The sequence below is a fragment of the Bombina bombina genome, chromosome 1, assembly GCF_027579735.1.
Source record: "Bombina bombina isolate aBomBom1 chromosome 1, aBomBom1.pri, whole genome shotgun sequence".
Taxonomy (NCBI): Eukaryota; Metazoa; Chordata; class Amphibia; order Anura; family Bombinatoridae; genus Bombina; species Bombina bombina.
This window is the reverse complement of record NC_069499.1, coordinates 1,187,397,483-1,187,420,556: the sequence shown is the minus strand read 5'-3', so window position 1 is coordinate 1,187,420,556 and position 23,074 is coordinate 1,187,397,483. Positions and strand designations below refer to the sequence as shown.

The 23,074-nt window shown below is 38.2% G+C and overlaps 1 protein-coding gene across 2 annotated transcripts in view; it reads left to right on the top strand.

The window, feature by feature from the left end:
- Positions 1 to 23,074, top strand: part of ADAM11 (ADAM metallopeptidase domain 11) — a 615,610-nt gene that overhangs the window by 182,204 nt on the left and 410,332 nt on the right. For both annotated transcript variants that reach the window (XM_053699946.1, XM_053699947.1), the window contains exons 7-8: positions 5,865 to 5,919; positions 20,708 to 20,763. In XM_053699946.1, the coding sequence (XP_053555921.1) occupies positions 5,865 to 5,919; positions 20,708 to 20,763 (111 nt within the window). The remainder of the gene's footprint in view (positions 1 to 5,864; positions 5,920 to 20,707; positions 20,764 to 23,074) is intronic.

Below are 23,074 nucleotides of genomic sequence, written 5' to 3'. Positions count from 1 at the left end.
TTTCCCCCCAACTGTTGGCTGCTCCTTCCCAATACAGCTTGAAATGTACAACCATTTCTGTGAGAAAACACACAAGAAAAAGGGTGCCTCCTATCAAAAGATATATAAATTTTATTGCATGAAGGAGACATTTGATTGGAGGGTGATGTATTTAAATTCTAGAGCTTTCAGTTAACAACTACAGGGAGTGCAGAATTATTAGGCAAATGAGTATTTTGACCACATCATCCTCTTTATGCATGTTGTCTTACTCCAAGCTGTATAGGCTCGAAAGCCTACTACCAATTAAGCATATTAGGTGATGTGCATCTCTGTAATGAGAAGGGGTGTGGTCTAATGACATCAACACCCTATATCAGGTGTGCATAATTATTAGGCAACTTCCTTTCCTTTGGCAAAATGGGTCAAAAGAAGGACTTGACAGGCTCAGAAAAGTCAAAAATAGTGAGATACTGAAACAAGATAAAACACAGAGGCGCCAAACATGGCCTAGTACAGCCAGATAACAGAAACTAAAATCCACAAGATAGCGATTGAATACTCACAAAGGAGGTGCACCCATTGGTGCTTATGAAGCAGACTGGAGCCTCTCAGTGGTCCAGCTCACTGGTATACTTCATGAGTCAGATTGTGGTCCTTGATGGTGGTGATTAACAGGTTCCTGAATGAACACAAAAAATGCAAACCATAGCCCAGTAACGTTTAGACAAGCGAGTGGTAAATTGAGCAATCTTACTTACAAGATTCAAAGCACCAGCAGGTGCATATACTGCAGACTGGAACCAAACAGTCGCCCAGTAGACTGATCCCTCCAGATGAGAACAAGATACCTCTCAGGTGCCAGAGAGTTAGCAGCATACAAATGATAAAAAAGGGTGTCCAAAAAGCAAGTGTATTTCTGTAAAAATCTTTATTAAAAAGCGACGCGTTTCTCAGCTAGAACAAGCTGTTTCCTCAGGCTAAAACATGATTAAAACACATTCAGATAACACTTGCTTTATACAAACCTAAACCTATTGATTAACCAATCGGATTGTTCAAACCTTAATGGTCATTAAGTGTTAGCACCTGTCTGTTGCAGGGTTGGTATGGCAACCTGGAGCTCTGACATAATTCAGTGCAAATACCAAAACCTCAGCAGACCATACTAGAAACTAAAGACATCATCTGAGTACATATAATTATAATATATTATAATTATATGTACTCAGATGATGTCTTTAGTTTCTAGTATGGTCTGCTGAGGTTTTGGTATTTGCACTGAATTATGTCAGAGCTCCAGGTTGCCATACCAACCCTGCAACAGACAGGTGCTAACACTTAATGACCATTAAGGTTTGAACAATCCGATTGGTTAATCAATAGGTTTAGGTTTGTATAAAGCAAGTGTTATCTGAATGTGTTTTAATCATGTTTTAGCCTGAGGAAACAGCTTGTTCTAGCTGAGAAACGCGTCGCTTTTTAATAAAGATTTTTACAGAAATACACTTGCTTTTTGGACACCCTTTTTTATCATTTGTATGCTGCTAACTCTCTGGCACCTGAGAGGTATCTTGTTCTCATCTGGAGGGATCAGTCTACTGGGCGACTGTTTGGTTCCAGTCTGCAGTATATGCACCTGCTGGTGCTTTGAATCTTGTAAGTAAGATTGCTCAATTTACCACTCGCTTGTCTAAACGTTACTGGGCTATGGTTTGCATTTTTTGTGTTCATTCAGGAACCTGTTAATCACCACCATCAAGGACCACAATCTGACTCATGAAGTATACCAGTGAGCTGGACCACTAAGAGGCTCCAGTCTGCTTCATAAGCACCAATGGGTGCACCTCCTTTGTGAGTATTCAATCGCTATCTTGTGGATTTTAGTTTCTGTTATCTGGCTGTACTAGGCCATGTTTGGCGCCTCTGTGTTTTATCTTGTTTCAGTTACCCATCTATCAGGAAGACCATCCTAAGACTGAGAGCTGCCTACCTTGTCTTGGATCCATTTTTCTATTGGGACTGTATCAATATTACCCACTTGGACTTTATGTTGGTACATCTTATAATTTATGTATAAGCATATTTGTATATTCTACTAGTAACTATTTAGGTTTTTGTTATTGCTTCAGCATTTGTTTGTTTGATACGCCTTAGGAGGCGCCCCCTAAGGGTAGTAATACACACTGGTGTGCATTACACCCTCACTTTCCCAAAAATAGTGAGATATCTTGCAGAGGGATGCAGCACTCTTAAAATTGCAAAGCTTCTGAAGCGTGATCATCGAACAATCAAGCGTTTCATTCAAAATAGTCAACAGGGTCGCAAGAAGCGTGTGGAAAAACCAAGGCGCAAAATAACTGCCCATGAACTGAGAAAAGTCAAGCGTGCAGCTGCCAAGATGCCACTTGCCACCAGTTTGGCCGTATTTCAGAGCTGCAACATCACTGGAGTGCCCAAAAGCACAAGGTGTGCAATACTCAGAGACATGGCCAAGGTAAGAAAGGCTGAAAGACGACCACCACTGAACAAGACACACAAGCTGAAACGTCAAGACTGGGCCAAGAAATATCTCAAGACTGATTTTTCTAAGGTTTTATGGACTGATGAAATGAGAGTGAGTCTTGATGGGCCAGATGGATGGGCCCGTGGCTGGATTGGTAAAGGGCAGAGAGCTCCAGTCCGACTCAGACGCCAGCAAGGTGGAGGTGGAGTACTGGTTTGGGCTGGTATCATCAAAGATGAGCTTGTGGGGCCTTTTCGGGTTGAGGATGGAGTCAAGCTCAACTCCCAGTCCTACTGACAGTTTCTGGAAGACACCTTCTTCAAGCAGTGGTACAGGAAGAAGTCTGCATCCTTCAAGAAAAACATGATTTTCATGCAGTACAATGCTCCATCACACGCGTCCAAGTACTCCACAGCGTGGCTGGCAAGAAAGGGTATAAAAGAAGAAAATCTAATGACATGGCCTCCTTGTTCACCTGATCTGAACCCCATTGAGAACCTGTGGTCCATCATCAAATGTGAGATTTACAAGGAGGGAAAACAGTACACCTCTCTGAACAGTGTCTGGGAGGCTGTGGTTGCTGCTGCACGCAATGTTGATGGTGAACAGATCAAAACACTGACAGAATCCATGGATGGCAGGCTTTTGAGTGTCCTTGCAAAGAAAGGTGGCTATATTGGTCACTGATTTGTTTTTGTTTTGTTTTTGAATGTCAGAAATGTATATTTGTGAATGTTGAGATGTTATATTGGTTTCACTGGTAAAAATAAATAATTGAAATGGGTATATATTTGTTTTTTGTTAAGTTGCCTAATAATTATGCACAGTAATAGTCACCTGCACACACAGATATCCCCCTAAAATAGCTATAACTAAAAACAAACTAAAAGCTACTTCCAAAACTATTCAGCTTTGATATTAATTAGTTTTTTGGGTTCATTGAGAACATGGTTGTTGTTCAATAATAAAATTAATCCTCAAAAATACAACTTGCCTAATAATTCTGCACTCACTGTATATGCCTGATGAAACAGCGAGGAAGCTGAGAAACGCGTTGCAACAATTTTAACATATAGAGGTGATTGCTATATATTGTTTTTATATATTGTGTTTTAATAAAATGTATATATCTTTTGAACCTGACTGAGAGCCAGAGTTTTGTCCTAACCTTGGTGAGACAGCTAAAGGAGTACAAGTACCAAGGATCAGTGAGCTGGGACACGGAGAGATCCCAGTAGGTCTCACTAAGCACAATTGAGTGCTGCCATCATTGTGAGTACAATTCTATCAGCACATATGATCATTGTGGTGTAACTATATTACACTAGGAGGCGCCAGTGTAGTGGTCATACACAGTTGAGAGGTTGTTAAAGTATTTGCAAAATCCTATGTAGCCTAAGACAACATTTTCAAAGCTCTATTTTGTTTCCTTTTTGGGTTTATGCAAAGGCCAATAGGACTTGGTTCTAACTTGCCATCTCTTCCATCTGCATTGCTGCTCATTCAGTTCAGTTTCAATTCCCTGAGCGTTTCAAAATGAGTCTTCTGTTAAGCAAATTTGCAAGGCAGCCACATGATTATTCATACATTTCAAAAAAAATTGTGGACTCCACAACTTGTGTGTTAGTTCCCAGGAGTAGTGAACTTGTGGACTTTCACCACCTTATGAAAGAAAATAAAAATTAGAACATTAGCGTTTGCTGATATTACAAAGCGGAGCACTAATATTGCTTGTTTGCAACTATTTAGCGCTCCACTTGTAATCTAGCCCTTATTTGCTATTATATTTATGTTTGGAATAAAGGGGGGTTCAAGAAAAGCCTCTCAATTAAAATGTTTCATGTTCAGTTACTGTTATCTATAGTGGTTATAATGATGCTGGGCATTGTATTAAAGGAACATTGTAGATACTTAAAGGGACATGAAACCCACATTTATTCTTTCATGATTTAGAAAGAGCATGCAACTTTTAGCAAATTTCCAATTTACTTCTATTATTTAATTTGATTCATTCTTTTGATATCCATTGTTGAAAAGCATATCTAAATAGGCTCAGTAACTACTGATTGGTGGCTGCACATAAATGCTTTGTGTGATTGGCTCACCCATGTGCATTGCTATTTCTTCAACAAAGGATATCTGAATAATGAAGTAAATAAAATAAGTAATTTGGAATGTTGTTTAAAATTGTATTCTCTACCTGAATCATAAAAAATATTTTGGGTTTCATGTCCATTTAAAGGAACAGTAAACACCTTAATTACAAGGCATTTCTGTTGTCCCTAAAAAGCAAAAAAAAAACCCTCATAAATAACATTACTACCTTTAAGGGATAGTCTACCTGAAAACTGTTATTGTTTGGAAGAAAAAAATAGATAATGCCTTTATTACCTATTCCCCAGGTTTGCATAAATGCTGTTAATATTAATATACTTTTTACCGCTATGATTACCTGTATCTAAGCTCCTGCAGACTGCCCCTTATCTTAGTGCTTTTTTTTAGTTTTTTACAATCTTGTATTTTAGCCAATTAGTATTATCATTCTCCATGTGAGTAAGCACAATGTTAGCTATATGGCACACATGAGCTAGCACTGTCTGGCTGTTGTGCAAGATTGTAAAATAACTGAGATAAGGGGGGGCCTGCAGGAACTTAGAAACCGGCAATCTTAGAGGTTATAAGGAATATTAATATAATAATGTTGATTATGCAAAGCTGGGAATGGGTAGTAAAGTTGATAAGTATTTTTTTAAACAATAAAAGATCAAGTAGACTGTCCCTTTTAATCCTCTGTCTAATGTGGTATATTTTTAACATATTTTGCCGTTTTCCTCACTGTTGGTTTAGGCCATGACTGGCTGTCCTCATATTTGTATGTTTTTATAGTAACCATGAATGATTAAGAAAGATAGTAACCAATCAGGTTTGTGGTAAGAGGAGTCAATGTTTGAATTGTGTCTCTATTCTGGTCCCTCCCACCCTAGAGACTTAGGGAAGATTGCATGGGAGGGGCTTGGTTTAATTATGGTGGGCTGACATTGCTGTTATTGTTATGATATAGGTATCAGTGTTTATTGTAGCTGGGTTTAGAACCTCCTCGCCATACTGTTTAATAAATATATACTTTTTTAGGGAAATGCAAAAAAATTGCTAATATTTGATGTCATGTCAAAATAAATAACAAAAATGAAGTCAATATTAAAAATGTCCTGTTTCCTGTCCAGCTATGATCTATCTCTTTGTGTGTAGATGCTGGACTCCATTAGCTGCACAATTTTATTTTTATCATTGGAAAATGCAAAGAAAATAATGTTAAATTGGTAATTTTATCCCTGTACATCTCACAACAGTGCTAATTTTTTGTTTCTTTGGTTTATAGCAAACAGAGCATTGGCCTCATATCATACAACGTACGAGAAGATGCCGTAAGCCAGGTACAAAAACGTATCGATGAATAAACTTTTTTACACAAGTAATCAAACGTAGAAACATATACAGATATATCCATAGGTTTAACCTGAGAGACAAAAGTAAGTCAAACGTTTTTATGAAGATTACTCAAATCATTCAAGTTCTGAGTAGTCTGTTCACATACATGTAAATATACTCTTGTTCACATGCACACATACATACATACATATATACAGTCAGACAGAACCTCTTTTTACTTCTCACTCTTCTGCTTTCTAGAATTTCTAGTTCTTACTTAGAACATAATCCGACTTGGCTCTAACAAAAGCATCTTATATGGTACTGTGGTGGTTCCTCAACTTTACACTGTGGACTTTAATGCTCTATGGCATAAATATACTTTAGAATGCATTTCCAGTTTATTCTTCTACAGAGTAGAAACGTTATAACACAACTAAAATATTTTCTTTCAAATGGGGCAGAGATTCCTTGAGACAATTAACTTTTATATCTCTCTCATACTCTAAAGAATCCATAGTCCTATGCTATGTGCACTGTCTACCAGACAAGTATTTATTTAATGTATTTTCTGTTGGAGGACTTCATATTTATTTGCAGGGAGAATTATGTAGTGGTCATATTTATTTCCAGCAATTTAAATACATTTCCTTATGAAAGTGATTCATGCTTTGTATTACTTATTATTTTTGTATAATTACTATATAAATCTATATTTTCTTTCATGTAATTAGCAATTGAGTTCATGAGCTAGTGACGTATGGGATATACATTCCTACCAGGAGGGGCAAAGTTTCCCAAACCTCAAAATGCCTATAAATACACCCCTCACCACACCCACAATTCAGTTTTACAAACTTTGCCTCCCATGGAGGTGGTGAAGTAAGTTTGTGCTAGATTCTACGTTGATATGCGCTTCGCAGCAGGCTGGAGCCTGGTTTTCCTCTCAGAGTGCAGTGAATGTCAGAGGGATGTGAAGAGAGTATTGCCTATTTGAAGTCAATGGTCTCCTTCTACGGGATCTATTTCATAGGTTCTCTGTTATCAGTCATAGAGATTCATCTCTTACCTCCCTTTTCAGATCGACGATATACTCTTATATACCATTACCTCTACTGATTCTCGTTTCAGTACTGGTTTGGCTGTCTAATATATGTAGATGAGTGTCTTAGGGTAAGTAAGTCTTATTTTTTATGACACTCTAAGCTATGGTTGGGCACTTTATATGTAAAGTTCTAAATATATGTGTTTAAACTTATATTTGCCTTGATTCAGGATAATCAGTATTCCTTATTTCAGACAGTCAGTTTCATTATTTGGGATAATGCATATGAAATATTTTTTTCTTACCTTAAAATTTTTTTTCAATTGACTTTTTTTCCCTGTGGGCTGTTAGGCTCGCGGGGGCTGAAAATGCTTCAATTTATTGCGTCATTCTTGGCGCTGACTTTTTTGGCGCAAAAATTTTGTCATTTCCGGCGCCCTAATTGACGCCGGATGTTTGCGTATGGTTGCGTCATATTTGACGTTCAGACGTTTTTTTGCGCCAAAATTGTGGGCGTCGTTTTTTTCGGCGTCACAGGATGTGGCGTCATAATTGGCGCCAAAAAATATAGGCGTTGTACTTGGCGCCAATAATGTGGGTGTCTTTTTTGGCGCCAAAAAATGTGGGCGTCATTCTTGTCTCCACCTTTTTTTCACATTATTTCAGTCTCATTTTTCATTGCTTCTGGTTGCTAGAGGCTTGTTCATTTGGCATTTTTTCCCATTCCTGAAACTGTCATTTAAGGAATTTGATAATTTTGCTTTATATGTTGTTTTTTCTATTACATATTGCAAGATGTCTCAACATGACCCTGGATCAGAATCTACTTCTGGAAAGACGCTGCCTGATGCTGGTTCTACCAAAGTTAAGTGCATCTGTTGTAAACTTTTGGTAACTGTTCCTCCAGCTGTTGTTTGTGATAATTGTCATGATAAACTTTCTAATGCAGATTGTATTTCCATTAGTAATAATCCATTACCTGTTGTTGTTCCTTCAACATCTAATGTTCAGGATGTCCCTGTTAATGTTAAAGAATTTGTTTCTAAATCTATTAGGAAGGCTCTGTCTGTTATTCCTCCTTCCAGTAAACGTAAAAGGTCTTTTAAAACTTCTCATATTTCAGATGAATTTTTAAGTGACCGTCATCATTCTGACTTATCTGTTTCTGATGAGGATCTATCTGGCTCAGAAGATTCTGCCTCAGATATTGACACTTATAAATCTTCATATCTATTTAAGATGGAGTTTATTCGTTCTTTACTTAAAGAAGTGTTAATTGCATTAGATATGGAGGAGTCTAGTCCTCTTGATACTAAATCTACTAAGCGTTTAAATTCGGTTTTCAAACCTCATGTAGTTATTCCTGAAGTTTTTCCAGTTCCTGATGCTATTTCAGAAGTAATTTCTAGGGAATGGAATAGCCTGGGTACTTCATTTACTCCTTCTCAAAGGTTTAGGAAATTGTACCCTGTGCCATCTGATAGATTAGAGTTTTGGGATAAATCCCTAAAGTTGATGGGGCTATTTCTACTCTTGCTAAGCGTACTACTATTCCTACGGCGGATAGTACTTCCTTTAAGGATCCTTTAGACAGGAAGTTTGAATCCTTTCTAAGGAGAGCTTATTTATGTTCAGGTAATCTTCTTAGACCTGCTATTTCTTTGGCTGATGTTGCTGCAGCTTCTACTTTCTGGTTGGAGGCTTTAGCGCAACAAGTGTCAGACCATAATGCTTATAGCATTGTTAAACTTCTTCAACATGTTAATAACTTTATTTTTGATGCCATTTTTAGTATCATTAGAATTGATGTCAGGTATATGTCTTTAGCTATCTTAGCTAGAAGAGCTTTATGGCTTAAATCTTGGAATGCAGATACGACCTCTGTCAACTTTGCTTTCTCTTTCTTTCCAAGGTAATAAATTATTTGGTTCATAGTTGGATTCTATTATTTCAACTGTTACTGGGGGGGAAAGGAACCTTTTTGCCTCAGGACAAAAAATCTAAAGGTAAATACAGGGCTGCTAATCGTTTTCGTTCCTTTGGTCAGAATAAAGAACAGAAGCCTGACCCTTCCCCTAAAGGAACGGTTTCTGTTTGGAAACCTTCTCCAGTCTGGAATAAATCCAAGCCTTTCAGAAAGTCAAAACCAGCTCCTAAATCCGCATGAAGGTGCGGCCCTCATTCCAGCACAGCTGGTAGGGGGCAGGTTTACGATTTTTCAAAGATATTTGGATCAATTCGATTCACAGTCTTTTGATTCAGAACATTGTTTCTCAAGGATACAGAATAGGTTTCAAGATAAGACCTCCTGTGAGAAGATTTTTTCTCTCTCGCATTCCAGTAAACCCAGTGAAGGCTCAGGCATTTCTGAAATGTGTTTCAGATCTAGAGTTGGCTGGGGTAATTGTACCAGTTCCAGTTCTGGAACGGGGGCTGGGGTTTTATTCAAATCTATTCATTGTACCAAAGAAGGAGAATTCCTTCAGACCAGTTCTGGATCTAAAAATATTGAATCGTTATGTAAGAATACCAACATTCAAAATGGTAACTATAAGGACTATTCTGCCTTTTGTTCAGCAAGGGCATTACATGTCCACAATAGATTTACAGGATGCATATCTTCATATTCCGATTCATCCAGATCACTATCAGTTTCTGAGATTCTCTTTTCTAGACAAGCATTACCAGTTTGTTGCCCTTCCGTTTGGCCTAGCAACAGCTCCAAGGATCTTTTCAAAGGTTCTCGGTGCCCTTCTCTCTGTAATCAGAGAACAGGGTATTGGGGTATTTCCTTATTTGGACGATATCTTGGTACTTGCTCAGTCTTTACATTCTGCAGAATCTCATACGAATCAACTTGTGTTGTTTCTTCAAAATCATGGTTGGAGGATCAATTTACCAAAGAGTTCTTTGATTCCTCAGACAAAGGTATCCTTTTTTGGGCTTTCAAATAGATTCAGTGTCCATGACTTTGTCTCTAACAGAAAAGAGACGTCTGAAGTTGGTTTCAGCTTGTCAAACCCTTCAGTCTCAATCATTCCCTTCTGTAGCTTTTTGCATGGAAATTCTAGGTCTCATGACTGCTGCATCGGACGCAATCCCCTTTGCTCGTTTTCACATGAGACCTCTTTAGCTTTGTATGCTGAACCAGTGGTGCAGGGATTATACAAGGATATCACAAATAATATCCTTAAATCTCAATGTTCGGTCTTCTCTGACTTGGTGGTTGGACCACCATCGTTTAATTCAAGGGGCCTCTTTTGTTCGCCCAACCTGGACTGTGATCTCAACAGATGCGAGTCTTTCAGGTTGGGGAGCTGTATGGGGATCTCTGACAGCGCAGGGGGTTTGGGAATCTCAGGAGGCGAGATTACCAATCAATATTTTGGAACTCCGTGCGATTTTCAGAGCTCTTCAGTTCTTGCCTCTTCTGAAGAGAGAGTCGTTTATTTGTTTTCAGACGGACAATGTCACAACCGTGGCGTATGTCAATCATTAAGGTGGGACTCACAGTCCTCAAGCTATGAAAGAAGTATCTCGGATACTTGTATGGGCGGAATCCAGCTCCTGTCTAATTTCTGTGGTTCACATCCCAGGTGTAGACAATTGGCAAGCGGATTATCTCAGTCGCCAGTCGTTACATCCGGGCGAATGGTCTCTTCACCCAGAGGTATTTCTTCAGATTGTTCAAATCTGGGGACTTCCAGAAATAGATCTGATGGCCTCTCATCTAAACAAGAAACTTCCCAGGTATCTGTCCAGATCCAGGGATCCTCAGGCGGAAGCAGTGGATGCGTTGTCGCTTCCTTGGAATCATCATCCTGCCTATATCTTTCCGCCTCTAGTTCTTCTTCCAAGAGTGATTTCCAAAATTCTAATGGAACGTTCGTTTGTACTGCTGGTAGCTCCAGCATGGCCTCACAGGTTTTGGTATGCGGATCTTATTCGGATGGCCAGTTGCCAACCTTGGACACTTCCGTTAAGACCAGACCTTCTATCTCAAGGCCCATTTTTCCATCAGGATCTCAAATCATTAAATTTGAAGGTATGGAAATTGAACGCTTGATTCTTAGTCATAGAGGTTTCTCTGACTCAGTAATTAATACTATGTTACAGGCTCGTAAATCTGTGTCTAGGAAGATTTATTATCGAGTCTGGAAGACTTACATTTCTTGGTGTTCTTCTCATAAGTTCTCCTGGCATTCTTTTAGAATTCCTAGAATTTTACAGTTTCTTCAGGATGGTTTGGATAAAGGTTTATCTGCAAGTTCTTTGAAAGGACAAATCTCTGCTCTTTCTGTTCTTTTTCACAGAAAGATTGCTAAACTTCCTGATATTCATTGTTTTGTACAGGCTTTGGCTCGTATCAAGCCTGTCATTAAGTCAATCTCTTCTCCTTGGAGTCTTAATTTGGTTCTGAGGGCTTTACAGGCTCCTCCGTTCGAACCTATGCATTCTCTGGATATTAAATTACTTTCTTGGAAAGTTTTGTTCCTTTTGGCCATCTCTTCTGCTAGAAGAGTTTCTGAGTTATCTGCTCTTTCTTGTGAATCTCCTTTTCTGATTTTTCATCAGGATAAGTCAGTGTTGCGGACTTCATTTCAATTTTTACCTAAGGTTGTGAATTCTAACAACATTAGTAGAGAAATTGTTGTTCCTTCATTGTGCCCTAATCCTAAGAATTCAAAGGAGAGATCTTTAATTCTTTGGATGTAGTAAGAGCTTTGAAATATTATGTTGAAGCTTCTAAAGATTTTAGAAAAACTTCTAGTCTATTTGTTATCTTTTCTGGTTCCAGGAAAGGTCAGAAAGCTTCTGCCATTTCTTTGGCGTCTTGGTTAAAGTCTTTGATTCATCATGTTTATGGAGTCGGGGAAGTCCCTGCCTCAAAGGATTATGGCTCATTCTACTAGGTCAGTTTCTACTTCCTGGGTTTTTAGGAATGAAGCTTCTGTTGATCAGATTTGCAAAGCAGCAACTTGGTCTTCTTTGCATACTTTTACTAAATTCTACCATTTTGATGTTTTCTCTTCTTCTGAAGCAGTTTTTGGTAGAAAAGTACTTCAGGCAGCTGTTTCAGTTTGATTCTTCTGCTTATGATTTCAGTTTTTTTCGTTATTTGGATTAAAACTTTTGATTTGGGTTGTGGATTATTTTTTCAGCGGAATTGGCTGTCTTTATTTTATCCCTCCCTCTCTAGTGACTCTTGCGTGGAAGTTCCACATCTTGGGTATCTGCTATCCCATACATCACTAGCTCATGGACTCTTGCTAATTACATGAAAGAAAACATAATTTATGTAAGAACTTACCTGATAAATTCATTTCTTTCATATTAGCAAGAGTCCATGAGACCCACCCTTTTTGTGGTGGTTATGATTTTTTTGTATAAAGCACAATTATTCCAATTCCTTATTTTTTATGCTTTCGCTCCTTTCTTATCACCCCACTTCTTGGCTATTCGTTAAACTGAATTGTGGGTGTGGTGAGGGGTGTATTTATAGGCATTTTGAGGTTTGGGAAACTTTGCCCCTCCTGGTAGGAATGTATATCCCATACATCACTAGCTCATGGACTCTTGCTAATATGAAAGAAATGAATTTATCAGGTAAGTTCTTACATAAATTATGTTTTTGCAGCTTATGTGCCAGCCCCCTCCAGCACAATATGGTTGCCAGGTGTCCGGTATTTGCCCAGACAGTCTGGTATTTTGGTTTACTGTCCGGTAATATCTGTTAAAAAAAAAAAATGGACATTTAAATGTCCATTTTTTTTAACAGAACTCTTATCTTTCAATTTCCAAGGCTGCCTGTGCCCCTGTGTTTCACCCACCCATTCTGGCTAGTGGCTGCGATGCTGCGGAAACGTGTGTGCCCACACTGACAGTGCCTACTCCTTGGCTGAGTGGCTAGCAGCGCACTCCCAGTCTGTCTCTGACACACATGTCACGTGATCATCTTCTTAAGTGATGTCGGCTGCCTGGAGTAAACGTGTGAGGTGTGCAAACTGACTGTCACTGTGTCAGACAGTGAGTACTAGTAGCAAAGCTGAGTGACTTTGCCCACCAATCATAATCTGGCTCTAAGTTGGCAAGCGAGTGATATTGGGTTTATTGCAGGTGTTGTGCGTGTTGGAAGTATCCCACGTATTACAAGTTAAAAGTAAACACGTTAGCTCAAGCGCAGTTGAATGTAAACGCATGTCGGGTTACCGAAACTTCAGAGCTCTGGCTAACTGTTTTGCGAGAATAAAAAGTTGCACACAAAAAAGTACATGTAAAAGTACAGTTAGACTCATAATAACACTGTCTGATATAAAATATCAAAAGAAATTTCATTGAAACATTGTAAGGGCTCAAAGATTTGAGGTCTCAAAAAAGGCTGCAAAGGGCTTTAACATAGATACATACATACACATCACGTGTCTAAATATGTGTGTGTGTGTATGTATGCATGCACAAAAACAAGAAATGGTTCCATTATAACATTATGCCGATTAAAGTTAGAGAAGACACTTTGACATATCTATATATATATATATATATATATATATATATAAAGCAAGAACCTCTGGAACTTGTTTTGTTGGCTTAGTCATTTGCAGGGCACTTAGAAGCCAAGGTACTGAAACGCAAAGAGATAACTAATAAGAACTAAATCTTCCAACAGTGTAAAGACATCTTGAAGGAGCTGATGTTGACATAAGATATCCATGATGAAGAAGTTCTAAAATGCTATGGGAAATAAAGAGCAGAGAGAAAAATAAATCCATGTTGCTGATGAAATAGTCTTCTTTCTTAAATAACAACTGCTCAATGTCCTTCAAAGTCAGCGTGCCCGAGTCTGGGTACTGCAGGTACTGGTGAGAGCGGTTTGCACCTCACCAAACAAGACATTGAATGCCACATGTTAGTTACTGGGGCAAGTGATTGATCTCACTGATAGTAACATTCAGATGCCACAAAAGAGAGCTCACTTCGTACTCCATGTAAATATTCTCTTGTAAATAATATACTATAAAGTGCAATATCAATATCTATATTGAGCTCACATTGCATCCAGGGATAATATTTAAATGAATCTTTCTCAAACTTTATTTCATTCATACATTATATATTTTATAAGAATATTGATTTAACCAGTTTATAGATTGATCACATTCTATCATTTGATAATCTTAGCAGCTGCTGATGAGGCATTTTTGTTATTGATGTGATCACAATCAGCCATATTAATAGTTTATTGGCAGCACTTTTTTTTCTTTATTATGGTCCTTTACTTAAAATGTGGTGCTTTTGACTTTCTGATCACAATCCAGATTTTTGATAATAAACGGCAGATTAGAGTAGCCATTTTTCATTTATGTCTATGGTTAATTGCCCACATCATGTATTAGCATCATTACACGCTATTGAAATGCTCAATCAACATACAGGCCTTTCAAACCTGTCATGTAATGAAAATTTTGTTTATTGTTAATCATGCTTATTTGGTTTTTGAACTACAAAATTGTGAGATTAAAGGAATAGTCTAGTCACAATTAAACTTTCACGATTCAGATAGAGCATGCAATTTTAAGCAACTTTCTAATTTACTCCTATTATCAATTTTTCTTCGTTCTCTTGGTATCTTTATTTGAATAAGCAAGAATGTAAGGAGCCAGCCCATTTTTAGTTCAGAACCAGGGTAGTACTTTCTGATTGGTGTCTGAAATGTAGCCACCAATTAGCAAGCACTAACCATGTGCAGAACCAAAAATGGGCCGGCTCCTTAAGCTTACATTCAAATAAAGATACAAAGAGAACGAAGAAAATTTTATATTAGGAGTAAAAAAGAAAGTTGCTTAAAACTGCATGCTCTATCTGAATAAAGAAAGTTTAATTTTGACTAGACTATTCCTTTAACAATGCAGGTAACTATTTGCTCTTTATAGGAAATAACGATTTTGAACTTCAGGGCTGTTAAAGTGACATGAAACTCAACACTTATCTTTAACGATTCAGACGTAACATACAAATTTAAATAACTTTCCACTTTACTTCTACTATCAAATTTGATTTGTTCTCTTGTTATCCGTTGTTGAAAAGAATACCTAGGTAGGCTCAGGAGCTGGGAACTAGCTGCTGATTTGTAGCTGTACATATATGCCTCCTGTGTTTGGCTTACAGATGTTTTCCGTTATCTCCCAGTAGTGCATTGCTGCTCCTTCAATAAAGGATACCAAAACAATGAAGCAAAATTGATAAAGTAAGCCAATTGGAAAGTTGTTGAAAATTGTATGTTCTATCTGAATAATGAAATAAAATGTTGGGGTTTCATGTCTCTAACAGACAGAAAAACACACAAAACCATCTAAAGTTCACAAGTGTAAGACTGTTATTAACCCCCAAATTGCATTAAGGGTTCTGATTAAGGGTTGAATTATTGAATTATATGAATAAATGTTTTTTTCACAACTGTAAAGTTATGATTGTCAATACAGTTCACATTAGTTTACAACATAAGAATGTAAATATGCCATATTTGTTGTAAAACTGCCTAGAGGATTGTCAGATTAAAGGGATATAAAAGTCAAAATTAAAGGGACAGTCTAGTCAAAATTAAACAGCAGTGCTTCAGTTCTCAGTGCATTTGACAGTTTTTCACAGTTAAACAGTGTTAGTTCATGTGTTGCATATAGATAACATTGTGCTCACTCTCTGGAGTTATTTAGGAGTCAGCACTGATTTGCTAAACTGCATGTCTGTCAAAAGCACTGAGATAAGGGGCAGTATGGAGAAGCTTACATACAAGGTATTCACAGAGGTAATACATGTATTAATATCCCAGTGTTGGTTATGCAAAACTGGGGAATGGGTAATAAAGGCATTACCTATCTTTTTAAACCATACAAAATTTCAAGTAGACTGTCCCTTTAAACTTGCATGATTTCCAATTATTACTTCACATACCACTAGACGTGGGTCCAAACTTTGTTACATGGGTTGTGAAACTGGGGGCACATACAAACACATGTGGTGCTCTCACTCCAAGTTAGTTTGTCATAAACTATCACTCCTTTTAAGTAGGGTTCTAGATAGTCCCATTCAACTGTCTATGACCCAAGCTTTATTAAATGTACACTTAAGGCAATTTAACAAAGACATCAATACATTTATTAAGATTGTGTGCACAGCCACACGTGTGTGTATAGCCCGCCATTGGAGAGAGGGGGCTCCCTCCTGGGACGAAATTTTACATAAAATTTAGGCATTGCTATAACATTTTGGCACAGGCAGCAATTTTACAAGACAATCAGGAAGCTTTTCATAAAGTCTGGCTTTACTGGATCACATATGACTATATAATACAGAGTATGTCATTAGATTTAACGCAGTAGAGATTTCACATATCCCCACAAGTCCGTTGGATACTTAATCAATCATCATTGTTGATAGAAATTTCCTGGGGGTGTTTTGGTCAGTTGGCACTTCTCCCTTTCTCCTCTTCTCTTCCCTTCTTTTTTCTATTTTCTTTCTATCCATCTATTCTTCTTTTTCTCTTCTGAATCCAGGATCTTCATAATTTCTCCAGATGGGGAGGGGCTGTAGATATGTACCAACCCTTCTCAGTATTTCTAGGCACAATGTCAGATAAGACTCACGGTTATTGACACTTAGAGAGGTTGTGAACAATTTATATCAGGTATACGGTTTTATAAACGTCAATGTTTTAAAATCTCTCTGGAATACATAGTAAATGTTTACCACTATTTACTTTATTGGAATGTCTGTCATTGAGCCGCTGTGTTTTCAAAGAATGTCTTGTCTATTCTTATGTACAAATTATATTTCAATAAAAAATGTATTTCATTTAAACTTGCATGATTCAGTTAGGGCATGTTTAAGACACTTTTAAATTCACTTCTATTTTCAAATGTGCTTTGTTCTCTTGGTATCCCTTGTTGAAAAAGAATACGCCTATATCCTACACTAGTTGCTGATTGGTGCCTGCACACATTTACCTAGATTTAGAGTTTTGCAGCCAAAGGGGTGCGTTAGCTACGCGTGTTTTTTTTCTAGCGCTGCTTCTAAACAACGCTGGTATTTAGAGTTCTCTGAAGGGCTGCGTTAGGCTCCAAAAAGGGAGCATACAGGCATATTTACCGCCACTTCAACTCTCAATACCAGCGTTGCTTTCGGTAGCGGCTAGCTGGAAAAACGTGCTTGTGCACGATTCCCCCATAGGAAACAATGGGGCAGTTTGGGCAGAAAAAAACCTAACACCTGCAAAAAAGCAGCGTTAAGCTCCTAACGCAGCCCCATTGTTTCCTATGGGGAAACACTTTCTAAGTCTGCACCTAACACCCTAACATGTACCCAGAGTCTAAACACCCCTAACCTTACACTTATTAACCCCTAATCTGCTGCCCCCGCTATCACTGACCCCTGCATTACACTATTAACCCCTAATCTGCCGCTCCGGACACCGCCACAACCTACATTATACCTATGTACCCCTAATCTGCTGCCCCTAACATCGCCGACACCTACATAATATTTATTAACCCCTAATCTGCCCCCCCAACGTCGCCGCTACCTTACCTACACTTATTAACCCCTAATCTGCTGACCGGACCTCGCCGCCACTCTAATAAATGTATTAACCCCTAAACCGCCGCACTCCCGCCTCGCAAACCCTATAATAAATAGTATTAACCCTTAAGCTGCCCTCCCTAACATCGCCACCACCTAACTTCAAGTATTAACCCCTAATCTGCCGACCGGACCTCGCCGCTACTATAATAAAAGTATTAACCCCTAAAGCTAAGTCTAACCCTAACCCTAACACCCCCCTAAGTTAAATATAATTGTATTCTAACGAAATAAATTAACTCTTATTAACTAAAGTCTTCCTATTTAAAGTTAAATACTTACCTGTAAAATAAACCCTAATATAGCTACAATATAACAAATAATTATATTGTAGCTATTTTAGGATTTATATTTATTTTACAGGCAACTTTGTATTTATTTTAACTAGGTACAATAGCTATTAAATAGTTATTTACTATTTAATAGCTACCTAGTTAAAATAATTACAAAATTACCTGTAAAATAAATCCTAACCTAAGTTACAATTAAACCTAACACTACACTATCAATAAATTAATTAAATAAATTAACTACAATTACATACAATTAAATAAACTAAAGTAAATTACAAAACAAACAAACACTAAATTACAAAAAATAAAAAAAGATTTCAAGAATTTTAAGATAATTACACCTACTCTAAGCCCCCTAATAAAATAACAAAGCCCCCAAAAATAAAAAAAATTCCCTACCCTAATCTAAATTAAAAAAGTTAACAGCTCTATTACCTTACCAGCCCTTAAAAGGGTTTTTTTCGGAGCATGCCCCAAAGAAATCAGCTCTTTTGCCTGTAAAAAAAACCCACAATACCACCCCCCAACATTACAACCCACCACCCACATACCCCTACTCTAACCCAAACCCCCCTTAAATAAACCTAACACTACCCCCCTGAAGATCTCCCTACCTTGAGCCGTGTTCAGCCAGCCGGGCACCGATGGACCAAAAGAAGACATCCGGAGCGGCAGAAGTCTTCATCCTATCCGGGCAGAAGAGGACATCCGGACCGGCAGAGATCTTCATCCAAGCGTCATCTTCTATCTTCATCCATCCGACGAGGAGCGGCTCCATCTTCAAGACCTCCGGCGCGGAACATCCTTCTTCAACGACGACTACCCGACGAATGAAGGTTCCTTTAAGTGACGTCATCCAAGATGGCGTCCCTCGAATTCCGATTGGCTGATAGGATTCTATCAGCCAATCGGAATTAAGGTAGGAAAAATCTGATTGGCTAATTGAATCAGCCAATCAGATTCAAGTTCAATCGGATTGGCTGATCCAATCAGCCAATCAGATTGAGCTCATATTCTATTGGCTGTTCCGATCAGCCAATCGGAATTCGAGGGACGCCATCTTGGATGACGTCACTTAAAGGAACCTTCATTCGTCGGGTAGTCGTCGTTGAAGAAGGATGTTCCACGCCGGAGGTCTTGAAGATGGAGCCGCTCCTCGTCGGATGGATGAAGATAGAAGATGCCGCTTGGATGAAGATGTCTGCCGGTCCGGATGTCCTCTTCTTTAAGGGCTGGTAAGGTAATAGAGCTGTTAACTTTTTTAATTTAGATTAGGGTAGGGAATTTTTTTTATTTTTGGGGGCTTTATTATTTTATTAGGGGGCTTAGAGTAGGTGTAATTATCTTAAAATTCTTGTAATCTTTTTTTTATTTTTTGTAATTTAGTGGTTTTTTTTTTTGTAATTTAGTTTAGTTTATTTAATTGTATGTAATTGTAGTTAATTTATTTAATTAATTTATTGATAGTGTAGTGTTAGGTTTAATTGTAACTTAGGTTAGGATTTATTTTACAGGTAATTTTGTAATTATTTTAACTAGGTAGCTATTAAATAGTAAATAACAATTTAATAGCTATTTTACCTAGTTAAAATAAATACAAAGTTGCCTGTAAAATAAATATAAATCCTAAAATAGCTACAATATAATTATTTGTTATATTGTAGCTATATTAGGGTTTATTTTACAGGTAAGTATTTAGCTTTAAATAGGAATACTTTAGTTAATAAGAGTTAATTTATTTAGTTAGAATAAAATTATATTTAACTTAGGGGGGTGTTAGGTTTAGGGTTAGACTTAGCTTTTGGGGTTAATACATTTATTATAGTAGCGGCGAGGTCCGGTCGGCAGATTAGGGGTTAATACTTGAAGTTAGGTGGCGGCGATGTTAGGGAGGGCAGATTACGGGTTAATACTATTTATTATAGGGTTTGCGAGCCGCGAGTGCGGCGGTTTAGGGGTTAATACATTTATTAGAGTGGCGGCGAGGTCCGGTCGGCAGATTAGGGGTTAATAAGTGTAGGTAAGGTAGCGGCGACGTTGGGGGCCAGATTAGGGGTTAATAAATATTATGTAGGTGTCGGCGATGTTAGGGGCAGCATATTAGGGGTACATAGGTATAATGTAGGTGGCGGCAATGTGCGGTCGGCAGATTAGGGGTTAAAAAAATTTATTAGAGTGGCGGCGATGTGGGGGGGCCTCGGTTTAGGGGTACATAGGTAGTTTATGGGTGTTAGTGTAGTAGTTAAGAGCTTTATGAACCGGCGTTAGCCCAGAAAGCTCTTAACTACTGACTTTTTTCTGCGGATGGAGTCTTGTCGGTAGAGGGTCTACTGCTCACTTCAGCTAAGACTCTAAATACCGGCGTTTGGAAGATCCCATTGAAAAGATAGGATACGCAATTGGCGTAAGGGGATCTGTGGTATGGAAAAGTCGCGGCTTGGAAGTGAGCGTTAGACCCTTTCCTGGCTGACTCTAAATACCAGCGGGCGGTAAAAAGCAGCGTTAGGAGCCCTTAACGCTGCTTTTGACGGCTACCGCAGAACTCTAAATCTAGGCGATTGTCTCTTGTGATTGGCTAACTAGATGTGTTCATCTAGCTGCCAGTAGCTCATTGCTGCTCCTTCATCAAAGGATAAAAATATATTTAAAGTAAATTGGAAAGTTGTTTAAAATTGTATGTTCTATCTAAATCATGAAAGAAAATTTTGGGATTTACTGTCCCTATAAATAGGAAGGACACAGTATGTATCTCTACAGTCGTGTATTACTGTCACACAGCACTAAATATTTATGTGAGGATTGATTGGGTATTTCTGCTCTCAGGCTGTAATTACCAGAAAGAAACCCCATCAAGTCCCAAGTTTCGCAGGAAAAGACAAGTAAGTGAAAGATAAATATTTATAAATCTAATAATGTGTTTATGCAGTTAGATGTGTAACCTGCACACATGCATATATGTATGTAAATGTATGTAAATTTTATGTAACTATGTATGTATGCTAGTATCAGTCACATCTGACTAGTTGAAAACATGTGCTATTCATTCTAAGGTTTACTGTAACATAAGTGACACCATCTTCAAATGTGATCGCATAAATATAAGTGACTTGTGTTTACAAAGTGTCTCAGAGATGAAGCCTGTAAGTGACAGTACTTAGTAATATACATCCTTGTCTGTCACTTACAGGCTAGAAGTGCCGGCATGGAGCTATTTTAATAGTGTAGACAGAGTGCTCATCTTAGTAACTTAACCACTTTCTAAGTCTTTTTTATAGGAATTTTTTTTAATGGTGGTGGTCTGCCCTAATGCACACTACTTACTTATCACAAAGACCTTTTTAGGCTGAAGTTAATGTGCTAAATAAGTAGCTTGCATCAGTGCAGACTGTCGCCAAGTAAAAAACATTTCCCATAAAAAATAGCCTCACCAGACAATGCAGAAATTACGGGAGAGCGAGTGGGATGTCTGATGAAACCCCTCTAGGGACAGACACTAGCCACAGCATATGGGGTGCAGGAGAGATGACATAAGTAAACATAGGAATTCTTATTTCATGTGAGTTGGAAATTTAGAGTTGTTCCCTCACAAGCTGATAGTGCCGCATGCCAGGGTTATTTAAACTAGTAAATATAAAGATAGATATAGATGCTTAATCTAATAATAAAAATTATTTCTTCTACTAGATACGACGAGTCCACGGATTCATCCTTGTGGGATATTATCCTCCTGCTAACAGGAAGGGGCAAAGAGCACCACAGCAGTGCTGTCTATATAGCTCCTCCCTTGACTCCACCCCCCAGTCATTCTTTTTGCCTACACTAAGTAATAGGAAGAGGTAAAGTGAAAGAGGTGATAAAATGTTAATTTTTATTTTCTTCAAGCAAGACTTTTTTTTTTTTAAATGGTACCGGTGAGTGCTATTTTTTGCCAGGCAGCAGATGGATGAAGATTTCTGCCTGGAGACTGATGATTTTAGCAGTTGTCACTAATATCCAGAGTAGTTCCCACAGAATGGCTGAGGAGTACTTGAGAAGCTTCAGTGTGAGGAACGTTTTTCATACTACAAGCATTGAGGTATGTTCAGTCATTTTTTTCTGGAGAGACTGTGTTATTTTAGAACTGGCTGACAGTTTTCCCATAAGGGAAGGGGTAAGCAGTAATCCTACATATGATAGAATGGTATTACTGGGACCTGTATGTTATGGGCTAATAAATGGTTGACACTGATAACGTGATGTTTTTTTGGGCAAAACGATTTTATGTTTGGAAGGCAATTTAACGTTTTTTGTGTGCAAACGTTTTTGACTTTGATGGCACCTGGAGGGTTCACATGGCTTTCTATGATATTTGGGTATAAGGAAACCCACATGGCTAGGTTCTAGACCGCTTTACAGTGGTTTTTACTAGGCAGTGAGACATCGATGTAGATGGGCGGGGCCTAATTTCAGATGCGCAGTTGAATTTCCCATACAAGCAGCAAGCTCCAGCTCCGGTGGGCCAAAACTGACAGATTTAGCCTAAACGAAGTGCTAGAGTGATTTAACAGACCCCTGAGGGCACGTAGGCGCCACAGCAGAGCTGTGGCGAGGTGCAGGGGGTAGATTGTTTCATTTCATAATGTTTTTTTGGGTAACGTTTTTTTCATTAAGGGTTAAGAACATCTTACTTGTGGTGCAATCTTAGCTGGCAAGATAAGACACATATATACTAAAATTGGGTTAATTATAGCATTTTAGAGCATTTTTGGAAAAATTGTACGCTTTTTTTCTCTTAAAGGCGCAGTACCGTTTTTCAGATTATTTTTTTCACTAAATAAAGTGTTTTCAAGCCTGTTTGTGGTCATTACTAGCCTGTTTCAACATGTCTGACATTGAGGAAAGTCAATGTTCTATGTGTTTAGAAGCCATTGTGGAACCCCCACTTAAAATGTGTCCATCATGTACTGAAAGGGCCTTACATTGCAAAGAACATATTTTAGGTGATAAAAGTATGTCTCAGGATGATTCTCAGTCAGAAGAGAATCAGGTTATGCCATCTAATTCTCCCCAAGTGTCACCACCTTTTACGTCCGCTCAAGCGACGCCTAGTACTTCTAGCGTGTCTTATTCTTTCACCCTGCAAGATATGGCTGCAGTTATGTCTACTACCCTTACAGAGGTATTATCTAAACTGCCAGGTTTACAGGGTAA